At 48.2% G+C, this 21,405-nt stretch overlaps 1 protein-coding gene across 4 annotated transcripts in view; it reads right to left on the reverse strand.

Moving 5' to 3' along the window:
* Window positions 1–1,991: 1,991 nt before the first annotated feature.
* The window catches only part of TXNDC16 (thioredoxin domain containing 16), a 75,132-nt gene continuing 55,718 nt past the window's right edge, over window positions 1,992–21,405 (reverse strand). For all 4 annotated transcript variants that reach the window (XM_083167365.1, XM_083167366.1, XM_083167363.1 and 1 more), the window contains 5 exons: window positions 20,705–20,843; window positions 17,208–17,368; window positions 15,511–15,701; window positions 11,187–14,419; window positions 1,992–3,712 (listed from right to left, as the gene is read on the reverse strand). In XM_083167365.1, the coding sequence (XP_083023491.1) occupies window positions 14,163–14,419; window positions 15,511–15,701; window positions 17,208–17,368; window positions 20,705–20,843 (748 nt within the window). In that variant the 3' untranslated portion in view covers window positions 1,992–3,712; window positions 11,187–14,162. The remainder of the gene's footprint in view (window positions 3,713–11,186; window positions 14,420–15,510; window positions 15,702–17,207; window positions 17,369–20,704; window positions 20,844–21,405) is intronic.

The following is a 21,405-nucleotide window of genomic DNA, read 5'->3' on the forward strand; positions in this document are numbered from 1 at the left end:
AAGACGGAGGGGCTGGCATGATCAACCCGGTCGTCTTTTTTGTTACAACTTTTTTAAAACGTAATCTTGGGAGTTTATGGTTAGAAACTCCACCTCGATGGGTTAGTGGATTTGAAGTCTGGGTGTCCCCCTTCCTCAAACTTTGGTTAGGTGGAGGCCAAGTGAAGAATCTTCAAATTCAGAAAGGGTATTTTCCGATCTACGTTATCCAGAGCTTGAAGGTGACAAAGCGTTGGGGTCTGGAAGTGGGGGGAAGTCAAAAATCTTTCCAGGAAGGAGTTGGGGAAGAGGATTTTGCAAACCCACTTTCATGTTCCGCTTCAGCTGGATTGGCTCTCAAATTCAGAAAGGATGCTGCTGAAGTTTAGAGACATTGCTTGGCTTTCTTTCCATGGGAAGCTTTACGTGAAGGGGAACATGATGTGGAGAAATGCCAATGATCGTGGTTGTCCACGGGAGGAATGTCTAGGGGAGTTGGAGACTATGAACCATTTCTTGATCAAGTGCCCCTTTAATGTAAATGTTTACAAGAGAGTTTCAGGAGCTTTGGGTATCCCCTGCCTTTCGGGGCTTAGTTACCCAGAGTGGGCTTATGGAGCATTCAGAAGATATGGTGTATTTAATTTGACCACAATTTATTTAGTCAGTTTAGTAAATAGATACCACACATGGATGGCATGGTGTCAGGTTTTCCTAAAAGATAAAATCCTTCCTTGTGAAGTGGTGGTGGATTTGATTCTGCACGAGGTGGAGAGGATGATGGATCTAGACCGGAAAAGGGTAGATGCTGTTAGGTGGTCCAATTGGTGGGGCCGCCTGAAACCCCCTTGAGTTGGTGGCAGAAATCCTTTTCCTGGTTTAGCTGGAACTTTCTATCTTTTCACATCCTGTATATTTTGGAAATAAGGGTTTCTAATGGAACAGGTTTTGCATAGATCTAAAAAGCCTTGCTCAGTTTTCCTTTGGAAAATATGTAAATATTGGGATGAAGTGCTTATAAAAGTTAGTGTTCATGTGTATATATATTTCTTTATCGTTGATTTGCTTATTAGGGACATGTTCCCTTTGGTACATTGCAGTTTGCATTAATTTATGTTATGTATTAATATTTCATTTGTGTTAAGATGTAAAATACTTTTTATTTTATTTATTGTAAATGTTGTTGCAAGTTTAATAAATGGGAGAATTCCCTCTCAGCTCTGGGCCCCATAGCAGCTGTACTCCCTGCACCTATGGTAGGTGCACCCATGTATATACAGGTTGAACACTGATTATCCGGCATCGTCGGTTCCAGCACTGTGCCGGATTACCGAAATTGCCGGATTATCAGTGACACGATTTTAAAGCACCATAACCCCGCAGCGTGATCCCCGCAGCCCGGCTCTCACCTCCGCCACACCACCCGCAGCTTCTCTCCGGCTCCCATGGCATTCCACCTCCCGCAGCAATTATTGGATCCCGCAGCATGACCCCCCCCACCCGCAACCTGATCCCCCCCTGCATCCCAATACCCTCCCACTACCTCTCTAAACCTTCCCACTGCCCTTGCAACTACTTATAAGCCCTCCCACAGTACCCACTATGTCTAAAAAGCAAACAAAACTTACTTCCGACAGGCACCCGATGTGTCCGGATTAGAGAAGTTTCCGGATCAACGGGTGCCGGAAAATCGGGGTTGTACCTGTAACACAAGTAAATGTGACAAGGAAGGTGGCCTCTCAGCTCTGGGCCCCATAGCAGCTGCACTCCCTGCACCTATGGCAGCTACACCCTGTATATAACACATGTAACTGTGACAGGGAAGGTGGCCTCTCAGCTCTGGACCCCATAGCAGCTGTACCCCCTGCTCCTCTGGTAGCTACACCCTGTATATAACACATGTAACTATGACAGGGAAGGCGGACTTCTATCTTGCCATGCCAGGTGAGCTGTAGGTAATAGAAACAAAGAGGATATTGCAGCGCTCGTGATTTTTAATGATTCAACCACAGTTAATATTTAAAAAGCAAATTTAATAATAAAATAAATGATAAATATTTAAAAACAGAATATCATGGAGCTGTAGGTAATGTAGTTAAAAGGAAAAAAAATGTGCCATTATCAGACTTCTATCTACAAACATCAGTGTCTTTTTATTAATAATAACGTAACCTCTTAGGAAAGTACAAGAATGAAGGTTGGGAGCACTTCTATGAGACAATATAACCCCTGCAGCAATCCCTGAAGCCCCAATGTCAAGTACAATAGTCGGGAGTAGATCTGGATCATTTAAAACAGGAGCAGCGTGAAATGCTTTCTGTAACTGAGTAATGGCAGAAGGCTCCGCACCTGTCCAAACAAGAGATACATCTTATAGAGGCAGAGCAGTCACTGAGTCAGTAACTGTCTAGAATAGTTAGCAAATCCTAAAGAGTGCGGCTCTGCCTGGACATCCTTTACCTCTGGCCAAACTTGGAAACATTGGGTCTTGGATTAATGCCTCTCAATTCCTCTCGCTGACGCGTCCCAGAAATTCAATATCGTCTGTATGAAAAGCACATTTCCTCAATTTAGCGTACAGTAAAAAAGGCGCCCAAAAAAGGACTGTGAATAAGTATATTGTCAAAATCTATCATCACAAACTGGTCCAAAACATAATTTACAAAGTGTTGAAAATAGCTGGAGCATCGAGTCCAAAAGACGTTACAAGACAGGGTCATAACTACGGCGGTGTGGATGGTGCTAGGAAAACCACCTACATCCAACCTCGATCGCTTATGTACTATCGCTTATGTACGATGCATCGCCGTCCGCTGTGGTGCTGCCCGCTGTGTTGTAGATAGCGGCAGACTCATGCATTGCAGCGGGCAGCGGTGTATTAGTACATAACGGTTCTCTCAACCCTGTGCAAAAAGAGCAACAGCATTGTGGCAGACAGCAGAAATTGAGCAAAGTGAAGGAATACTATATGTGGCAGAGACAGCATCTCCCCACATGAGTAATGCACAGGTTCCCTCAGGACCTCACACAGTGCATGTTTTGCAGGTCTCCTCACAGAATCAGAAGTAAAATAATTAGCTCCACCTGTGGGTCTTTTAAAATGAGTCAATGAGTAATGAATGCACCTGTGCACATGCTGGGGGACCTGGAAAACGTGAACTGTGTGGGGTCCTGAGGACAGAGTTTGAGAAAACCTGAAGCATACCTCCCAACATGACCTATTCCAGCAGGGACACAATGCTCTGTTTCTGGACTTCCCTCTTAATGTAGGATTGCCATCACCGGTACTTGTGTAATATCTGGGCTCCCGTTTTTCTTATGAGACCGCGTCCCATCGTGGGGCTCGCTAGGCTCGCCACGCTTCGGGCACGGTGGCTCGCTGCGCTCGCCACACTATATAAAATCAACTCCATGCGTAGTTGGATAGTAGGGGTATGAAAAAATGGGGTGCATTTAACATGGGAGCCCAGATAATACATAAGTACCGCATTGTGTCCCTCCTGGAGAGGGTCATGTTGGGAGGTATGCCTGAAGCAATGTGTCGGATCCAGACCAGGTTTTGGAGCAGTAGCAGAAGCCAGGTTTTGGAGCAGTAGCAGAAGCCAGGTGTGTAGTCAGCAGCACCTGGAATTTTCTGATATGAGGGTTTCCAGGGCAGAGTCATCTTGCTCTGGTAGGGAGCATGGGAGTCATTCAAGAGTAGGTTATGTTGGGATTGTCTGTATGCTACTGCCTGTGGTACTTGTGGAGTATCAGGGCTCCCACGACCTGCATCGTATGCAGATCGTATGCTAAAAATCGCATCGCATCACATGTGGCATACGATGGCATGCGATGCTTTACCGATTTTTGACTATTTTTGCTCAAAAATCGTATACCATCGCATAACATCGTATGCCATATGTAGTGGCATACGATGTCATACGATGCGATACGATGTTTTACCGATTTTTGAGCAAAAATGGAAAAAAAATCGGTAAAACATCGAATGGCATCGTATGCCATATGTAGTGGCATACGATGTCATACGATGCGATACGATGTTTTACAGATTTTTGAGCATTTTAGCTCAAAAATCGTATGCGATCGCATCGGATGCCATACGATGGCATGTGATGCGATGGCATGCGATGCGATGGCACCCGATTTTGGACTGAAATGCATCAGAATGCATTGAAATGTGTATTAAAGTAGTGAAATGCCCAGGGGCGGATTGGGAATTAAAACCAGCCCGGGAAATATCTTGAAGCAGCCCTAATGGGTGTGTGTGTAGCATTATGGGGGTGTGGCCTATTTCAACGAGGCCACACCCCATTTTCGCTGCTGTGGGGGCATGGCTAGTTGCTCTCCGAGCTGCTTGCTGTGTCCCCAGCCCCTCAGGCTACAGAATAGGCGCATGGGAGGGGGGACGCAGGGTGGTGTAGAATGATGGGAGGGGAGATGCAGGGTGGCTGAGGACGAAGGGAGGGAGGACGTATGCAGGGTGGCATAGGACCAGTGGCGTCACTAGGGTTGGTGTCACCCGGTGTAGGAACTCATGGTGTCACCCCTTCCCCCCCCCCCCCCCCCCCCCGGCAACTTTCTGGAAGACAGAGAATGGATGCTTGTACGCGCCGGAGGCGTGCCGAAAAATTGGGGGTGTGGCCTATCAGAAGGGGGCGTGGTCTGTACCATGATTGTACTGTGTACCTGCAGATTGCACATTTTAGCAAACTATACCCATTACACATGACGTAATGCCAATTACACATAATGCGGCACACGTGATGCCAGTTACACATTACGCCCCACACCGCAATGCTAATTACACGATACACTGCATTCTGTGATGCTAATTACACATTATGCCGCACACCTTGATACCCATTACACCCCACACTGTGATGGCAATTACCCAACGCTCCCCACACCGTAATGCGCATTACACTGCACAATGTGATGTCCATTAAACATATGCCCCCACAGTGCAACACATATGCCCCCAGTGCCAGATATGCCCCCCACAGTGCAACACATATGTCCCAGTGCCAGATATGCCCCCACAGTGCAACACATATGCCCCGGTGCCAGATATGCCCCCAGTGCCAGATATGCCCCCACAGTGCAACTTACTGTTGTCCCCTGCCGCCGCTGCTTGCTTCTTCCCTGGGGAGGGGAGCGCATCTTCTGTCTCTCCTGCCCCTCCGTCTTCTATCTCGTGGGCTGGCTCCTGACTGGCTGCCAGCCCGCAAGCTCTGATTGGTGTCTGTGTCACAGTGACACAGGGAGGGGAAGGAGAGATGCGCTCCCCTCCGAACGCTATCAGCAGTGGCGGGGCGGCGGAGGCCACGCCCCTGCCACTTACATATGCGCGCATGCGCATTTACAAGTTTTAGGGGAATTAGTTATGGGGGTACGGGGTACCGGCAGTATATCTTTTACCGGTACGCCATACTGCCATACTTGCACCACTGGTGTCACCCCACTTACTGGTGACACCCTGTGCGGGTCGCACCCCCCGCACCTGCCTAGTGACGCCACGGCATAGGACGCAGATTGTGAGGGGGCATGGTGGCACAGGATGCAGTGTAGGAGGGGGAACGCAGAGTGACAGAGAATGCAGGGAGGGGAGTCGCAAAGTGGTAGAGGATACAGTGGCGTTGGTTGCATGGTGGCAGAGGATACAGGGAGGGGGGACGCAGGGTGGCGTTGGATGTAGGGTGACAGAGGGGAGACACAGAGTGGCATAGGATGTGGGTTTGCGGAGGATTCAGGTAGGCAGGGGGAAGCAGGGTGGCGTATATACATTATACATATGCCACACACCGTGATGCCCATTATACATATGTCACACACCGTGATGCCCATTATACATATGTCACACACCGTGATGCCCATTATACATATGTCCCACACCGTGATGCCCATTATACATATGCCACACACCGTGATGCCCATTATACATACTGTATGTCGCACACCGTGATGCTCCATTATACATATGCCGCACGCCGTGATGCCCATTATACATATGCCGCACACCGTGATGCCCATTATACATATGCCGCACACCTTGATGCTCCATTATACATATGTCGCACACCGTGATGCCCATTATACATATGTCACACACCGTGATGCCCATTATACATATGCCACACCGTGATGTCCATTATACATATGCGACACACCGTGATGCTCCATTATACCTATGTCACACACCGTGATGCCCATTATACATATGTCACACACCGTGATGCCCATTATACATATGTCACACCGTGATGCCCATTATACATATGTCACACACCGTGATGCCCATTATATATATGCTACACACCGTGATATCCATTATACATGTCACACACCGTGATGCCCATTATACATATGTCACACACCGTGATGCCCATTATACATATGTCGCACACCGTGATGCCCATTATACATATGTCACACACCGTGATGCCCATTATACATATGTCACACACCGTGATGCCCATTATACATATGCCCCACACCGTGATGCTCCATTATACATATGCCACACACATGATGCCCATTATACATATGTCACACACCGTGAGGCTCCATTATACATATGCCGCACACCGTGATGTCCATTATACATATGCGACACACCGTGATGCTCCATTATACATATGCCACACACCGTGATGCCCATTATACATATGCCACACACCGTGATGCCCATTATACATATGCCACACACATGATGCTCCATTATACATATGCTACACAACGTGATGCTCCATTATACATATGCCCCACACCGTGATGCCCATTATACATATGCCACACACCATGATGCTCCATTATACATATGTCACACACCGTGATGCCCATTATACATATGCGACACACCGTGATGCCCATTATACATATGTTACACACCATGACGCTTCATTATACATATGCCACACACATGATGCCCATTATACATATGCCACACACCATGATGCTCCATTATACATATGCCACACACCGTGATGCCCATTATGCATATACCACACACCGTGATGTTCATTATACATATGTCACACACATGATGCCCATTATACATATGTCACACACCGTGAGGCTCCATTATACATATGCCACACACCGTGATGTTCATTATACATATGTCACACACATGATGCCCATTATACATATGTCACACACCGTGATGCCCATTATACATATGTCACGCACCGTGATGCCCATTATACATATGTCACACACCGTGATGCCCATTATACATATGCCACACACCGTAATGCCCATTATACATATGCCATTGATACACCGCTCACCAGAGTAGGTGAGCGGGCTGTCTGCCAGGTGGGGGACTGGATGTGGCTGGATCAGCTGAAACGCTGCTTTGAGTTGAGCAGCGTGTCAGCTCTTCCAGCCACATCCAGTCCCCCACTGCGCTGACAGCCCGCCAACCTCTTATGCTGAGAGTGGCTGTCCGTTGTTACAGCCATATAGCATCCCTTCCCACGCCCCTTAGCAGCAGAATGGACTTACATACTTATACACATAACGCCAGCAGTAGTAACGATACTTATACACATAACACCCATGGTAGTAACGATACTTATACACTTAATGCCCACAGTAGTAACAATGCTTATACACATAACGCCAGAAGTAGTAACAACGCTTGTACACGTAATGCCTACAGTAATAACAATGCTTATACATGTAATGCCCGCAGTAGTAACGATACTTATACACATAACGTCAGCAGTAATAACGATACTTATACACATAATGCCCACAGTAGTAACACTTATACACATGATGCCCACAGTATTAACAACGCTTATACACATAATGCCCACAGTAGTAACAATGCTTATACATGTAATGCCCGCAGTAGTAACGATACTTATACACAACGCCAGCAGTAGTAACAATACTTATACACATAACGCCAGCAGTAGTAACAACGCTTGTACACGTAATGCCCACAGTAGTAACAACGCTTATACACATGATGCCCACAGTAGTAACAACACTTATACACATAACGCCCGCAGTAGTAATGACACCTATACATGTAATGCCCACCGTAGTAACAACACTTATACACATAATGCCCGCAGTAGTAATGACACCTATACATGTAATGCCCACAGTAGTAACAACACTTATACACATGATGCCCACAGTAGTAACAACACTTATACACATGATGCCCACAGTAGTAATGACACCTATACATGTAATGCCCACAGTAGCAACAACACTTATATAAATGATGCCCACAGTAGTAACGATACTTTTACACATAATGCCCGCAGTAGTAATGACACCTATACATGTAATGCCCACAGTAGTAACAACACTTATACACATAACGCCCGCAGTAGTAACGATACTTATACACATAATGCCCACAGTAGTAACGATACTTTTACACATAATGCCCGCAGATGTAATGACGCCTATACATGTAACGCCCACAGTGTGGCTGGGTGGTGGGTGAAGGAACTTGCGCGGCAGGAGGGTTAAGTGGGCGGTCGGCTGAGTAGGGTGCTGTGTAGGCGGCTGAGTGCATCATCACCGCAGCCATGCTTTGGGGCCCCTGAGAACGCCGGGGCCTGGGTCAGCTGTACCCTTTGACCCACCCTGTCGCCGGGCCTGAGTACATCCCCCACCCCCATAGGCAGACATGTCACGTAATCAGATCCCCCTCCAGCACAGCCCCCAGTCCCCCCAGCAAATAGGCAGACTTGTCACATATTCCCATGCCCCAGGCCCTCCACAACAGCCCCCCCATAGGCAGACATGTTACATACCCCTCCAGCACAGCCCCTATAGACAGACATGGGGGGGGGGATCTGAATGTCACATGTCTGCCTATGGGGGAGCTGAGCTGGAGGGGGATCTGAGTTGTCACAGTGAGTCTGTCTGCCCTAATGTCACAGACCCCCTTCCCCCTCATGTGCAGGAATGTTACACACACAGATTCCCCTCCAGCAAAGCCTACCTACACTGTAACTGGCACATGCAGGGAGATTTATTCCCCATGTCCCTCACACACAGCGACAGAGGTGAGTGTCTCTCTCTCCCCTTACACCCCCCCCCCCATTCCCTAACAAGGTTGCCAACCAGTGTCCCCAGAGCCCACAGTGTGACTCACATTATAATCAGGGGCGGATTTAGGGATGAGGGCGCCCCTAGGCACAACAATAATGTTTACTAAGTAGGACAGTTTATAGGGGCAGTATCTGCATGTCCTATCCATTTACACTCTATTTAAGATGGAATATAGTACAGTACAGTGGATATTTTGCAGTTATTGGTACATTTTGGGCTGACAGTACTATCACAGGCATCCAAGTGCCGCCCCCAAACATGTGCCGCCCCTAGGCCGGTGCCTCACGTGCCTAATGGGAAATTCGGCTCTGATTATAATTCTTTCTGGAAGATGAGAAGCCCGGCCACAGCGCTGCTGCTCCTCGTCTCTCTTCCCTCTCAGGCTGACGTCATCAGTCTGAGAGGTGCTCCCCCTGGCTGCCAGCGGCTGTATCTGCAGCTCATTGCAGCAGCAGCAGCAGCAGGGAGGAGGGAGCCGGACGGAACGAAGCACACGCAGCCATCTTCATTGAGGGCACAGTGCCGCGGCCCAGCACGTAGATGCCGCGGCAGCCCAGTGAGGTAGGCGGCCCATTCTGACTTAAAAGGTGGCGGCCCACCGGGAAACGGCCCGGTTTCCCGGTGGGCCAATCCGCCCCTGGAAATGCCCCCAAATGCCATTTTTCATAGTGCACCACCCGCACTATCAACGTCAACCCGAAGCGTGGCGAGCGCAGCGAGCCCGCGAGGGGCGGCGGTACGCGTCCTACGACCTTTTCATACCCCACTATCCACGTCGGCGTGGAGTTGAGAATAGAATAGTGTGGGGAGCGCAGCGAGCCACCGAGCCCGAAGCGTGGCGAGCGCAGCGAGGGGACGCGGATACCTTCACAGCTATACGCGTCTCCTCGCGGGCTTTACAGGTATCCGCGTGTGCTCGCCACGCTTCGGGCTCGGTGGCTCGCTGCGCTCGCCACACTATTCTATTCTCAACTCCACGCCGACGTGGATAGTGGGGGTATGAAAAGGTCGTAGGACGCGTACCGCCGCCCCTCGCGGGCTCGCTGCGCTTGCCACGCTTCGGGTTGACGTTGATAGTGGGGGTGGTGCACTATGAAAAATGGCATTTGGGGGCATTTCACTACTTTAATACACATTTCAATGCATTCTGATGCATTTCAGTGCAAAATCGGGTGCCATCGCATCGCATCGGATGCCATCTTATGGCATCCGATGCGATCGCATTTTAGCTCAAAAATCGGTAAAACATCGTATCGCATCGATGGCATACGATGCCATGCGATGTTTTACCGATTTTTCACCATTTTTGCTAAAAATCGGTAAAACATCGTATCGCATCGTATGCCACTACATATGGCATTCGATGTTATGCGATGTTTTACCGATTTTTGACCATTTTTGCTCAAAAATCGGTAAAACATCGTATCACATCGTATGACATCGTATGCCACTACATATGGCATACGATGCCATGCGATGGCATACGATTTTTGAGCAAAAATGCTCAAAAATCGGTAAAACATCGCATCGTATGCCACTACATATGGCATACGATGCCATACGATGGGAGCCGTGATACACGCTTCGGGTTGACGTTGATAGTGGGGGTGGTGCACTATGAAAAATGGCATTTGGGGGCATTTCACTACTTTAATACACATTTCAATGCATTCTGATGCATTTCAGTGCAAAATCGGGTGCCATCGCATCGCATCGGATGCCATCTTATGGCATCCGATGCGATCGCATTTTAGCTCAAAAATCGGTAAAACATCGTATCGCATCGATGGCATACGATGCCATGCGATGTTTTACCGATTTTTCACCATTTTTGCTAAAAATCGGTAAAACATCGTATCGCATCGTATGCCACTACATATGGCATTCGATGTTATGCGATGTTTTACCGATTTTTGACCATTTTTGCTCAAAAATCGGTAAAACATCGTATCACATCGTATGACATCGTATGCCACTACATATGGCATACGATGCCATGCGATGGCATACGATTTTTGAGCAAAAATGCTCAAAAATCGGTAAAACATCGCATCGTATGCCACTACATATGGCATACGATGCCATACGATGGGAGCCGTGATACTCCACAAGTACCCTGCCTGTAATTACGACTGGTCTATTGATATTTAACCTGCTGTTCAAAATAAACATCAAAGCTGCAGTTTGGACTGTTTTTTATCCTTGAGTGCGAATTGGAAATATATATATATATATATATATATATATATATATAAACAAATAAAACATGAGAACTCTGTTTGTGGTATATTATAGGTACACTATACACTATGCCCCAGTGTAATATTACGCCTCAGGGCTTCAGTTGCCAGAGAGGGAGGTGCAATATACAATATCGTAACCACATTAAAGCACTTTTAACTGATTTACCTGCTTAACTGCCATATTGAGCACTTTGCAACCCATTTCTAGGGAAAGATTTATTGCAGTTTTTCACTTTGGACATAAATGAAGCATCAGGGTCCGTTCTCAACGTAATTCACCCAATTTAGACCCACACACAAATCACTCATGGGTCTTTAATGCCAGAATAGATTTGGTCAGTGTTTGCCAGATGTTACCCTGAACTTTTAGTGTGGAACTGCAGGATTGGGGAAACGGATGTGACCAGAGTCGTAAAAACATTTTGCAGTAAATTGAACTGCAGTAAAGATAATTTATGAAGCCAAAAAGCGCCAGCGCGCAGCACAAAGTCAAAAGTTTACATATTGCATGCACCCGGTTTTGTAGCTAAATGATTTTTTTATTATATATTTAGGCATTTTGTTTTCCTATGGTCTTTTAAATTATTTTTTTTGTATCTATTATTAGAACATTTTATTTATATGTGATTAAGAATACCCAATATTTGCTGTGTCACTGCCTTCATGATTTATGCCGTTGCCGGTGGTTCTGCTTACGGTTGATTTTTTGGGGAACGGGAAGTGGTAAATAAAATAAATAGAATATTAAATTCTCCAGAAATCTGCTCTGAACACATAAATGTCTCACTTACTTGTGGGCAAGGGTGGAGGGGATATTTGGCATTGTGGCGGGCGGAGGGAATAGCTGGATAGCTGGTTCCCTGTGGCAGGTGGAGGGGATAGCTGGATTTGTGGCGGGCGGAGGGAATAGCTGGTTCCCTGTGGCAGGTGGAGGGGATAGCTGGATTTGTGGTGGGGATAGCTGGTTCCCTGTGGCAGCTGGTTCCCTGTGGCAGGTGGAGGGGATAGCTGGATTTGTGGCGGGGATAGCTGGTTCCCCGCGGCGGGTGGAGGGGATATCTGGTTCCCCGCGGCGGGTGGAGGGGATATCTGGTTCCCCGCGGCGGGTGGAGGGGTTAGCTGGTTGCCCGCGGCGGGTGGAGGGGATAGCTGGTTCCCCGTGGCGGGGATAGCTGGCTTTGTGACAGGTGGAAAGGATAGCTGGCAATTTTGGCTTGTGGAGGGGATAGCTGGCTTTGTGACAGGTGGAGGGGATAGCTGGATTTATGGTGGGTGGAGGGGATAGCTGGTTCCCCGTGGCGGGTGGAGGGGATAGCTGGTTCCCCGTGGAAGGTGGAGGGGATAGCTGGCTTTGTGACAAGGGGAGGGGATGGCTGGCTTTGTGACAAGGGAAGGGCATGGCTGGCTTTGTGACAAGGGGAGGGGATAGCTGGTTTCCTGTGGCAGGTGGAGGGGATAGCTGGCATTTTGGCGGGTGGAGGGGATAGCTGGTTCCCCGTGGTGGGTGGAGGGGATAGCTGGCTTTGAGACAAGTGAAAAGGATAGCTGGCAATTTTGGCGGGTGGAGGGGATAGCTGGCTTTTTGACAAGTGGAAAGGATAGCTGGCAATTTTGGCGGGTGGAAGGGATAGTTGGCATTTTGTCTATTGGAGGGGATAGCTGGCTCCCTGTGGAGGGGATAGTTGGCGTTGTTGCGGGTGGAGGGTATAGCTGGCATTGTGGCGGGTGGAGGGTATAGCTGGCATTGTGATGGGTGGAGGGGATAGCTGGCTCCCTGTGGCGGGTGGGGTGCCGGACAGGGTACCGACAGTCGGGATCTCGACAGTCATTTACCCGACGTTGGGATCCCGAATGTTAAAATACCGACACACGGGTTCACGATGGCCACCAGCTATTCTCCCTCGTAGGGGTCCACGACCCCCATAGAGGGAGAATAGAATAGGTGGCGAGCCCGCAAAAGGTCTTTGTTGCACTTGCCACAATGTCTGAGTCTGGCCAGTCGGGATCCCGACTATCTGAACCCTGTACCACACCCAGCGGGTGGAGGTGATAGCTGCCATTGTAGCAGGTGTATCGGATAGGAATGGTCCAGAATTTGCCAGAAGAACCTTGGCTTGTTACCTTGCTTGCTCCCAGGGTGAATGTACATTTGCATTAGCAATAAATAGACATGTGGATAGGTTAACGCGGCTTTTATGTAATAAACATCTTTACGTTGCCTAAGGCTAAAACACCAAGGGCATACATTGGCTATGGAAGGCCCCAGCGCCAGGAGCAGATAGCCGTTTTCAGTAGGACATGAGAGCGTTATATAACACATGCATTCTGCCAAAATACACTGAAGGGACAATTCAGGACTACTCACTCAGCAGCGGTTGTTTGCTGGTTGATTCAATCTGCCCCCCACGCTGCCGAATCCCCTCCGTATCATGCAACGTGATGTGTATAAGAACACATCCCATCGAATGCCGCCGCTAACAGGAGAAATCAGCAAATAAAAATTAGTTTGAACCGCCTCGACAAAGACATGGCGCGCGGCTAACATCCTATGACGTCAGTCGCACGCCCCCGGCAAGCATCGACCCACCCGATTTCCCATGGACGAGCCCTGTTTCTGCCCCCCGGCCCTCCCTCCCCACAACGCACGGCCCGATAGGAGATTGGGGATCAAACTGGAGTAAAAAATAAACCCCATGGGGAAACCTTGTTGATTAATAAGATGTGAAGAGATGGCAGAGTCTAATCTCTATACCATTTTTGCAAACTTGGCGCTGGGTATAAAATGGGCACGAACACAGTAATACAGGATAAGTACTAAGACTTGTGTCGGTAGGAAACATTCCCCCTCTGTACTCAGAGCTCTGTGTGCTTGGCTGAGTCCTCTCCCGTCTCTGGGACCTTTGGGACGGTTCCACGTAAAGTGGTCTCTGTCCGCTGCCGCTTGGCCTCTGTAGCTTCATCTTCGGTGGAGAGCTTGGCTTCCTTACTCCTGCCGGGTTTCATATGGATCCGAATTTTCTGAGCGGCTAAGTTGGGATCTTCTGCGTCCATCATGGCAAGGAAATCGTAGTCTGGAAGCGGGGCCTTCCACTCGTCCTTCGATAAAGAATCTGGAACCGCCACAATGAAAACAGTGACCAGAATGTAAAACGTAACCAATGACAGATTCAATGAATCCTGAAAACGCACAGATACGTCTGGTACAGCTACAATATATACGCCAGATACCCAGAGATAGGACAGGGTACAGACTTGATTGCACGGCTGCTTCTCTAGCAAACGGACAAAACCATGCTGCACTGCAGGTGGGGCAGATGTAACATGTGCAGAGAAGATTGATTTGGGTGAGGTCTGTTCAAACTTATATCTAAATTGCAGTGTTCAGGTGAATACACACAGTACAATTGAATGAGCAATATTGCTCATTTTATTGCCCAGTGTGTATGTTTACAACCGCCTCCCTCTGTTACAACCACCTCCGTTATCTGTGAACGCACAGACGACCGAGCGGATTGTTAACGAGGGCATGTGACCGCGCAAAACAACTTTCCAGGAATTAAGAAACTGAACCGCTCTCTAAACTTGCTCAACTGGGAAAACGCAGCAACCATCTATTACTGTGATTAGATACAACTCCCCTTTTCATTTGGGCACACCTTATATATTCAATTCCACCCCTATGTATATACTGGTACTGATCTTATAGTCAGTCATGCATCTTATTGTAGAGGTAAGCACTTGTCCAATTATAACAAGGGGTATGACGTTTCTCTAATTTAAGCAATCTACAATTGGGGGATCCACTATCAAATCCATTTAGGGGTATAAAAATTAGATTTCTACCGGTATTATTACTATTTATTTATAAGTGGATATATCCCATTGGTAGTGACAGGGGCGTGAGTGGGAGACCCAATCAGTAGTCACCATCACCATAAAGACTGACCAATAAGGAGCGTCATGTCCACAGTAACTGGGAATTTTTCATATAACTGCCCAATGGTTATCTGCGGTCTGGATTTGCCGGCAGGAATGAAAATTTACAACTTCCAATTGTACAGCGCAATGGAATATGGTGGTGCCACATAAATAAATGCCCACACACGCTGCAATATTACGCCAACTGCCTCATATTGGTGCTGATGTACCACTGAGCATGGCCAGCGTTAGACATGACAAAAGCGATATGAGCAGGACTTACAGACGGGCGCCTCGTCTCCCGTTTTTATCATTTCCAACCAGTACAAGATGCTGACTTCTGTGATCTGCTGGTCTGCTGGGAACGCAAAGACCTGCCCCAGTGCGCCAAACTGGATCAGCACCAGCACTGGTAACCTGGGGATCAGGTCAAAGTATTTCTCCAGGACCAGATTCCCAGCTGGAGTGTTCTTCCTGCAGGAAAGCAGAATGGAAGCTTGTTATTCAGTAGTATACAGGGACACTGGTCATTAGCCAAACCTACCTGCTGACTGGGTGCCGTATACATTATTGGGTACTCTTTACCTAGAAGGGCGGCCATCGCGGGCATCACATGCACTAAAAAATCGGGTGCGATGCGACCGACACGATGCCCGCGATTTCCCATAGGGAACAATGTTAAATGTCCCAATTGACCCGATTTTCCTGTTCAATGTCTCAATTGACCCGATTTGCCAAATAGGCACCCTGAAGTGTGAAATGGCCCCCACAATTGTTAACGCCACCCCACGATCAACGTCAACCCGAAGCGTGGCGAGCGCAGCGAGCCCGCGAGGGGCGGTGGTACGCGTCCTACGACCTTTTCATACCCCCACTATCCACGTCGGCGCGGAGTTGAGAATAGAAAGTGTGGCGAGCGCAGCGAGCCACCGAGCCCGAAGCGTGGCGAGCCCCGCGAGGGGACGCTGACACCTTCACAGGTATACGCGTCCCCTCGCGGGCTTCACAGCTGTCCGCGTGCGCTCGCCACACTTTCTATTCTCAACTCCATGCCGACGTGGATAGTGGGGGTATGAAAAGGTCGTAGGACGCGTACCGCTGCGCTCGCCATGCTTCGGGTTCACGTTGATCGTGGGGTGGCGTTAACAATTGTGGGGGCCATTTCACACTTCAGGGTGCCTATTTGGCCTCTGTGGGCCATTTAACATTTTTTCCTATGGAAAAATCGGGTCAATTGAGACATTGAACATGAAAATTGGGTCAATTAGGACATTTAACATTGTTCCCTATGGGAAATCGTGGGCATCGCGTCGGTCGCATCGCATGCGATTTTTTAGTGCATGCGATGCCCACGATTTTTTACTAACGATGCCCACGTTCAAAATCGTGGGCGCCCTTCTAGGTAAAGAGTACTTATTATTGTGCTGACTGCTGTCACCTATATGTGACTGGATGCTACACACATAATAACAGTACCCCAGACACCCCCATTCATGTTCCATAAACCAATCTACCCTCCTGTAAAACTAGACCTTTTTTTTGCAAAGCCCCCACCCTGTTACCAATTTTTTATTATTATTATTTCTCCAATCTCCGCCATCTACCATCATATTTTCGCCCTCCCCCACCACTTATAGATCCCCATGTGCAGAGATATAATTTCCCCACCAGCCCCTGCACCAAAACATTTGCCAAAATGTCTATGCAAATGGTCAGTGAAGGCGGTTCCTCCAGCTGATTGGTTAGGCTGAGGCTGTCGGCCAATTAGCCGTCGCCCACTTATCGATGACAATTTTTATTTACTGCCACCGCCTGGGCACTTAGGGTCACTGCAAATTCTAATATTTGGGAACTGAGAGAGTCACAGAATATCTCCATTACTGAGAGATATATTAATGCATTGCCTCATGCGTTAGCTGGGGCGTCTCACCAAGGCTCTGGAACATACACATATATTAGATCACAGTGCCCGGTACTTACAGGCTAAGCCAGCACGTCACATACGGCTCCAGATAGTTCCCCCTCAGCAAACTTAAAATGTGTTTTTCATCAGAGGGGTCCGGCCGGGCGTCTGAGAAGAGGATGAGCAGCGGATTCTGTCTCTCCAGCAGCGACGGGAGGGATTCCACGGTCACCTCTGGCTGTAGGGGAACAGAGACACAGGACTTCTGTTTGGCATCTATTAAAGCTGATGATTGGCCAGGGGTGGGGGGTGGGGGGGGGGGGTAAAGGATTCTTTTTAGTCAAAATAAAGTGGACAGAAATGCAAAGAGGAGAACAAATGTTTTCATTGGATGGTGAAAGTGTAACACAGTCTGTAAATATTTTCTTGGCTCAAATCCCCCCTCCCATAATTCCTGCACATGACCATGTAAAACATTTCCCCCTTAGCTGCTATGAAACGACACCTTTGCCCTAGGTGTTCCGAACAGCCCTACATAGCGCGCCAGGGTCCATGCAACTTTTTTGAGGACTAGAGAGCCCATAATATTTTTTGCAGAGACAAAAAGGGCTCCATTGGTTAAAGGCAGGCACTCTGTAGGGATGGCCATTGGTGCAGTCTCCATCGATGGTTGCCATCAAAGGTGATTCTGCAACCAGCCATCAGTATCAATAGCCAGTTACAATATATTTGATGGACAACCATCAATAGCTTTAGCTTTAGTCATCCATTCTCTTTGGCTGAATGGCCCATAGGCCAATCAGAATGTGGGGGTGGAGCTATGCTGTGTCCCGGCACCTTGAAAGAAAAAAAAAACAACAAAAAAAAAAAAAAAACATTGTTTCCGCTTTGCCTTCGATTTAGAGAAACCATCTGGTTGTCCCCATCGATGGTAAAAAAGTATTCGACATCGGCCATGTGTCATCTCAATAAAAGGTTCCACATTTAAAAAAAATAAAAATAAATGTACTTTACAATAGGCAGCATGCGCCCACTCTCAAACCCACGTAAACCAAGGCAACTGCCCCAGATTGCCTCATTATAGGTCAGGGAGAGGATGGAGGCAGTTACTCCCAGTGTCTCTGTGCCTGCACGGACTATATATATATATATATATATATATATATATATATATATATATATATATATATATATATATATATATATATATATATATATATATATATATATATATACATACATATACATACACACACACACACGTATATAAGCATGGAATAGACACGTTGTACAGATACCTTGGATCATAGAGTATTACAGGAGAGGCAGCCAAACATGATGAGTTACAGAGCGGCTGATGACAGATGGGATGTGAGCGGATGGGTAATTATAGGCCCAAGAGGGTCACCGGGCCACAATTATATCTACTAATGAGGCTCTTGGCAAACCCACGGTGGAGCGCTGTCACCTCCCTAATGAAGCTCTTGGCAGATTTCTACTTCTTAAGTGAATGAAGAATAATGTTCCCATTGTACATCTGAGATTTTATCTTACATTTATACATCAGCGATGCGTCACGCCAATGAGACACATTTCTGGAAGATGTAGGGGATGGCGGGAAGCCATCACCGCCGCGGTCAGTATTATACATGGTCGACTGTCTAAGGTTGACAGATACAAAATGCCAACTGCTTCAAAAGGTTGGCATGACAGTGGTCGAGCTATTTTATAGACAGTGGTCGCTATTCCAGTAAAAGCGGTCGCTATCCCAGCACAAGTCCAGTACAAGTGGTTATTATCCCAGTACAAGTGGATATCATCCCAGTACAAGTATTTATCATCCCAGTACAAGTAATTATCATCCCAGTACCGGTAATTATCGTCCCAGTACAAGTATTTAGCGTCCCAGTACAAGTATTTATCGTCCCAGTACAAGTGGTCGCTATGCCAGTACAAGTGGTTATTATCCCAGTACAAGTGGTTATTATCCCAGTACAAGTGGTTGGGTACTTGTGTATTAACACGGCGCCCGGCTACGCTATGTTCTAAGCGTAACCTAAGCTACACTGTCAGCGTAGGCCAACGGCTGCCTAGCGTAGTTAGCGTAGTGATTCCGTGGCAGCCCGGCTCTGTCCCCATCGTCCATGGCAAGCTTAGTGAGCGCCACTCATACAGCGCTGGTAACCGCCAGATCCCCTGCGCTGGCGGACGCTGGCAGAGAGGGGATCATGCGGGTGCCGGCGGCGAGGTGCTCCAGCTGTCTGAGACACAGGTGCGTCTCAGTAATTATTGCGGCAGGGTACGGCAACCCTGCCCGTGTCTGCAAATGCGTCTTATGCACAATAAAGGAGGCATTTGCCAGTGCTCCATGTTACATACTGACAAATGCCTCCTTTACAAACCTCCACTATCCACGCCAGCCCGAAGCATGGTGAGCCCCGCGAGGGGAGGCGTTACGTGTCCTCCCGACCTGTTCATACCTCCACTATCCATGTGGAGTTGATTTTATAAAGTGTGGTGAGCGCAGCGAGCCACTAAGCACAAAGCGTGGCGAGCGCAGCAAGCCCCGCGAGGGGACACGGAACACATGTAAAGTAATCCGCGTCCGCTCGCCACGCTTCGGGCTCGGTGCCTCGCCACACTTTATAAAGTCAACTCCACGCCGATGCGGATAGTGGGGGTATGAACAGGTCGGGAGGACGCCTAAAGCGTGGGCTCACCACGCTTCGGGCTGGCATGGATAGTGGGGGTTTGAAAAGGAGGCATTTGTCAGTATGTAACATGGAGCACTGGCAAATGCCTCCTTTATTGTGCATAAGGTGCAATTGCGGACACGGGCAGGGTTGCCGTACCCTGCCGCAATAATTACTGAGACGCGTCTCAGACAGCTGGAACGCCTCTCCGCCGGCGTCCACCAGCGCAGGGGATCTGGCGGTTACCGACGCTGTGTGAGAGGCACTCACTAGGCTCCGTCTGGCCGCAAACAGGCGGGAACACAACGCTGATACTAACAGGGAAGCATGAGTTACTACGCTAACTACGTAAGCTCCGGCTAGGCGCGAACAGGCGGGAACACTTCACTACACTACAAGTGGTCGCCATCCCAGTACAAGTGGTCGCCATCCCAGTACAAGTGGTCGCCATACCAGTACAAGTGGTTATTATACCAGTACAAGTGGTCGCTATGACAGTACAAGTGGTTCCTATCCCAGTAGAAGTGGTTCCTATCAGGGGAAGTATTCTCAGTTCAGATGAGGTTCTTCTTTCCAACAATCAGCACAAAACCAATAGTTGTGTGAACATGAAAGAAACATCATAATGCAATCCAGCAGCCTCCATTTCTCCTACACGCCAGCGATGAGTAACACGGAGCACATGTTATATATCCATGTAAGGTCTGTGTGTATATAATAGGTGTTACTGGCATTGTATGCTGCTGTATATATATCCATGTAAGGTCTGTGTGTGTGTGTGTGTATAATAGGTGTTACTGGCACTGTATGCTGCTGGAGCGGGTGCGATCATTTGCTCTGATGACACCACAGTTCTCTGATTTATCATGGGGTACACTCACAAACTCTCCGAGTATTTCGCGTCTGAGAAGTGGGAGGATGTCGTCTTCTGGAGTATTGCGGAGGGAGACTGCGTGGACTTTCTGTGCATCATGTCTGGAAAATACGATGGAGGGGGGGCGCGTTCCATACTTCTCCACCCTAAAAGAAGGACAAACAATGGGTGACATTATTCGTTAATGGTGGAGCGCGGTCCCCTCCTCCTAATGATGCTCCCTGCAGAATTCCACTTCTTAAGTGAATGAAGAATAATGACTGCGTTCAGCACAAAGTGGGGACAATTCTCAGTCGTTAGCAAGAAGCCAAATCTTACTCCCTAATGCCAACAACAGTACAGCTTCATGCATGCGGTGACCATGTCCACTCGCACCTACAGTACTGTACCCCGTGCTGGGTGCAAAACATCAGTCAGACAGAGGCGTCCATTCTCTGCACCCAAACCGCACATTCCACCCCTATAGACTATGGGGGGTGATTCAGTGTTGATCGCGGTTGTGAGAATTTGCAATCCTATTGATAATCGAACGACTGCAAATGCGCACCGATCATAGCGAAATATCACCGTTTGTGGGTGGGGACCGGTCGTTTTCTGGGAGTATCCGGAAAACCGCAGGCACTTTATGGGAGGGTTTTGTGACGTAAGCTCCGGCCTCGATCAGTCCGTCAGTCGCAGAGATGTGGAAGGGTCAGACTAACTCACATT

This window comes from Crinia signifera, chromosome 12, assembly GCF_055691185.1.
Source record: "Crinia signifera chromosome 12, ASM5569118v1, whole genome shotgun sequence".
Classification (NCBI taxonomy): domain Eukaryota; kingdom Metazoa; phylum Chordata; class Amphibia; order Anura; family Myobatrachidae; genus Crinia; species Crinia signifera.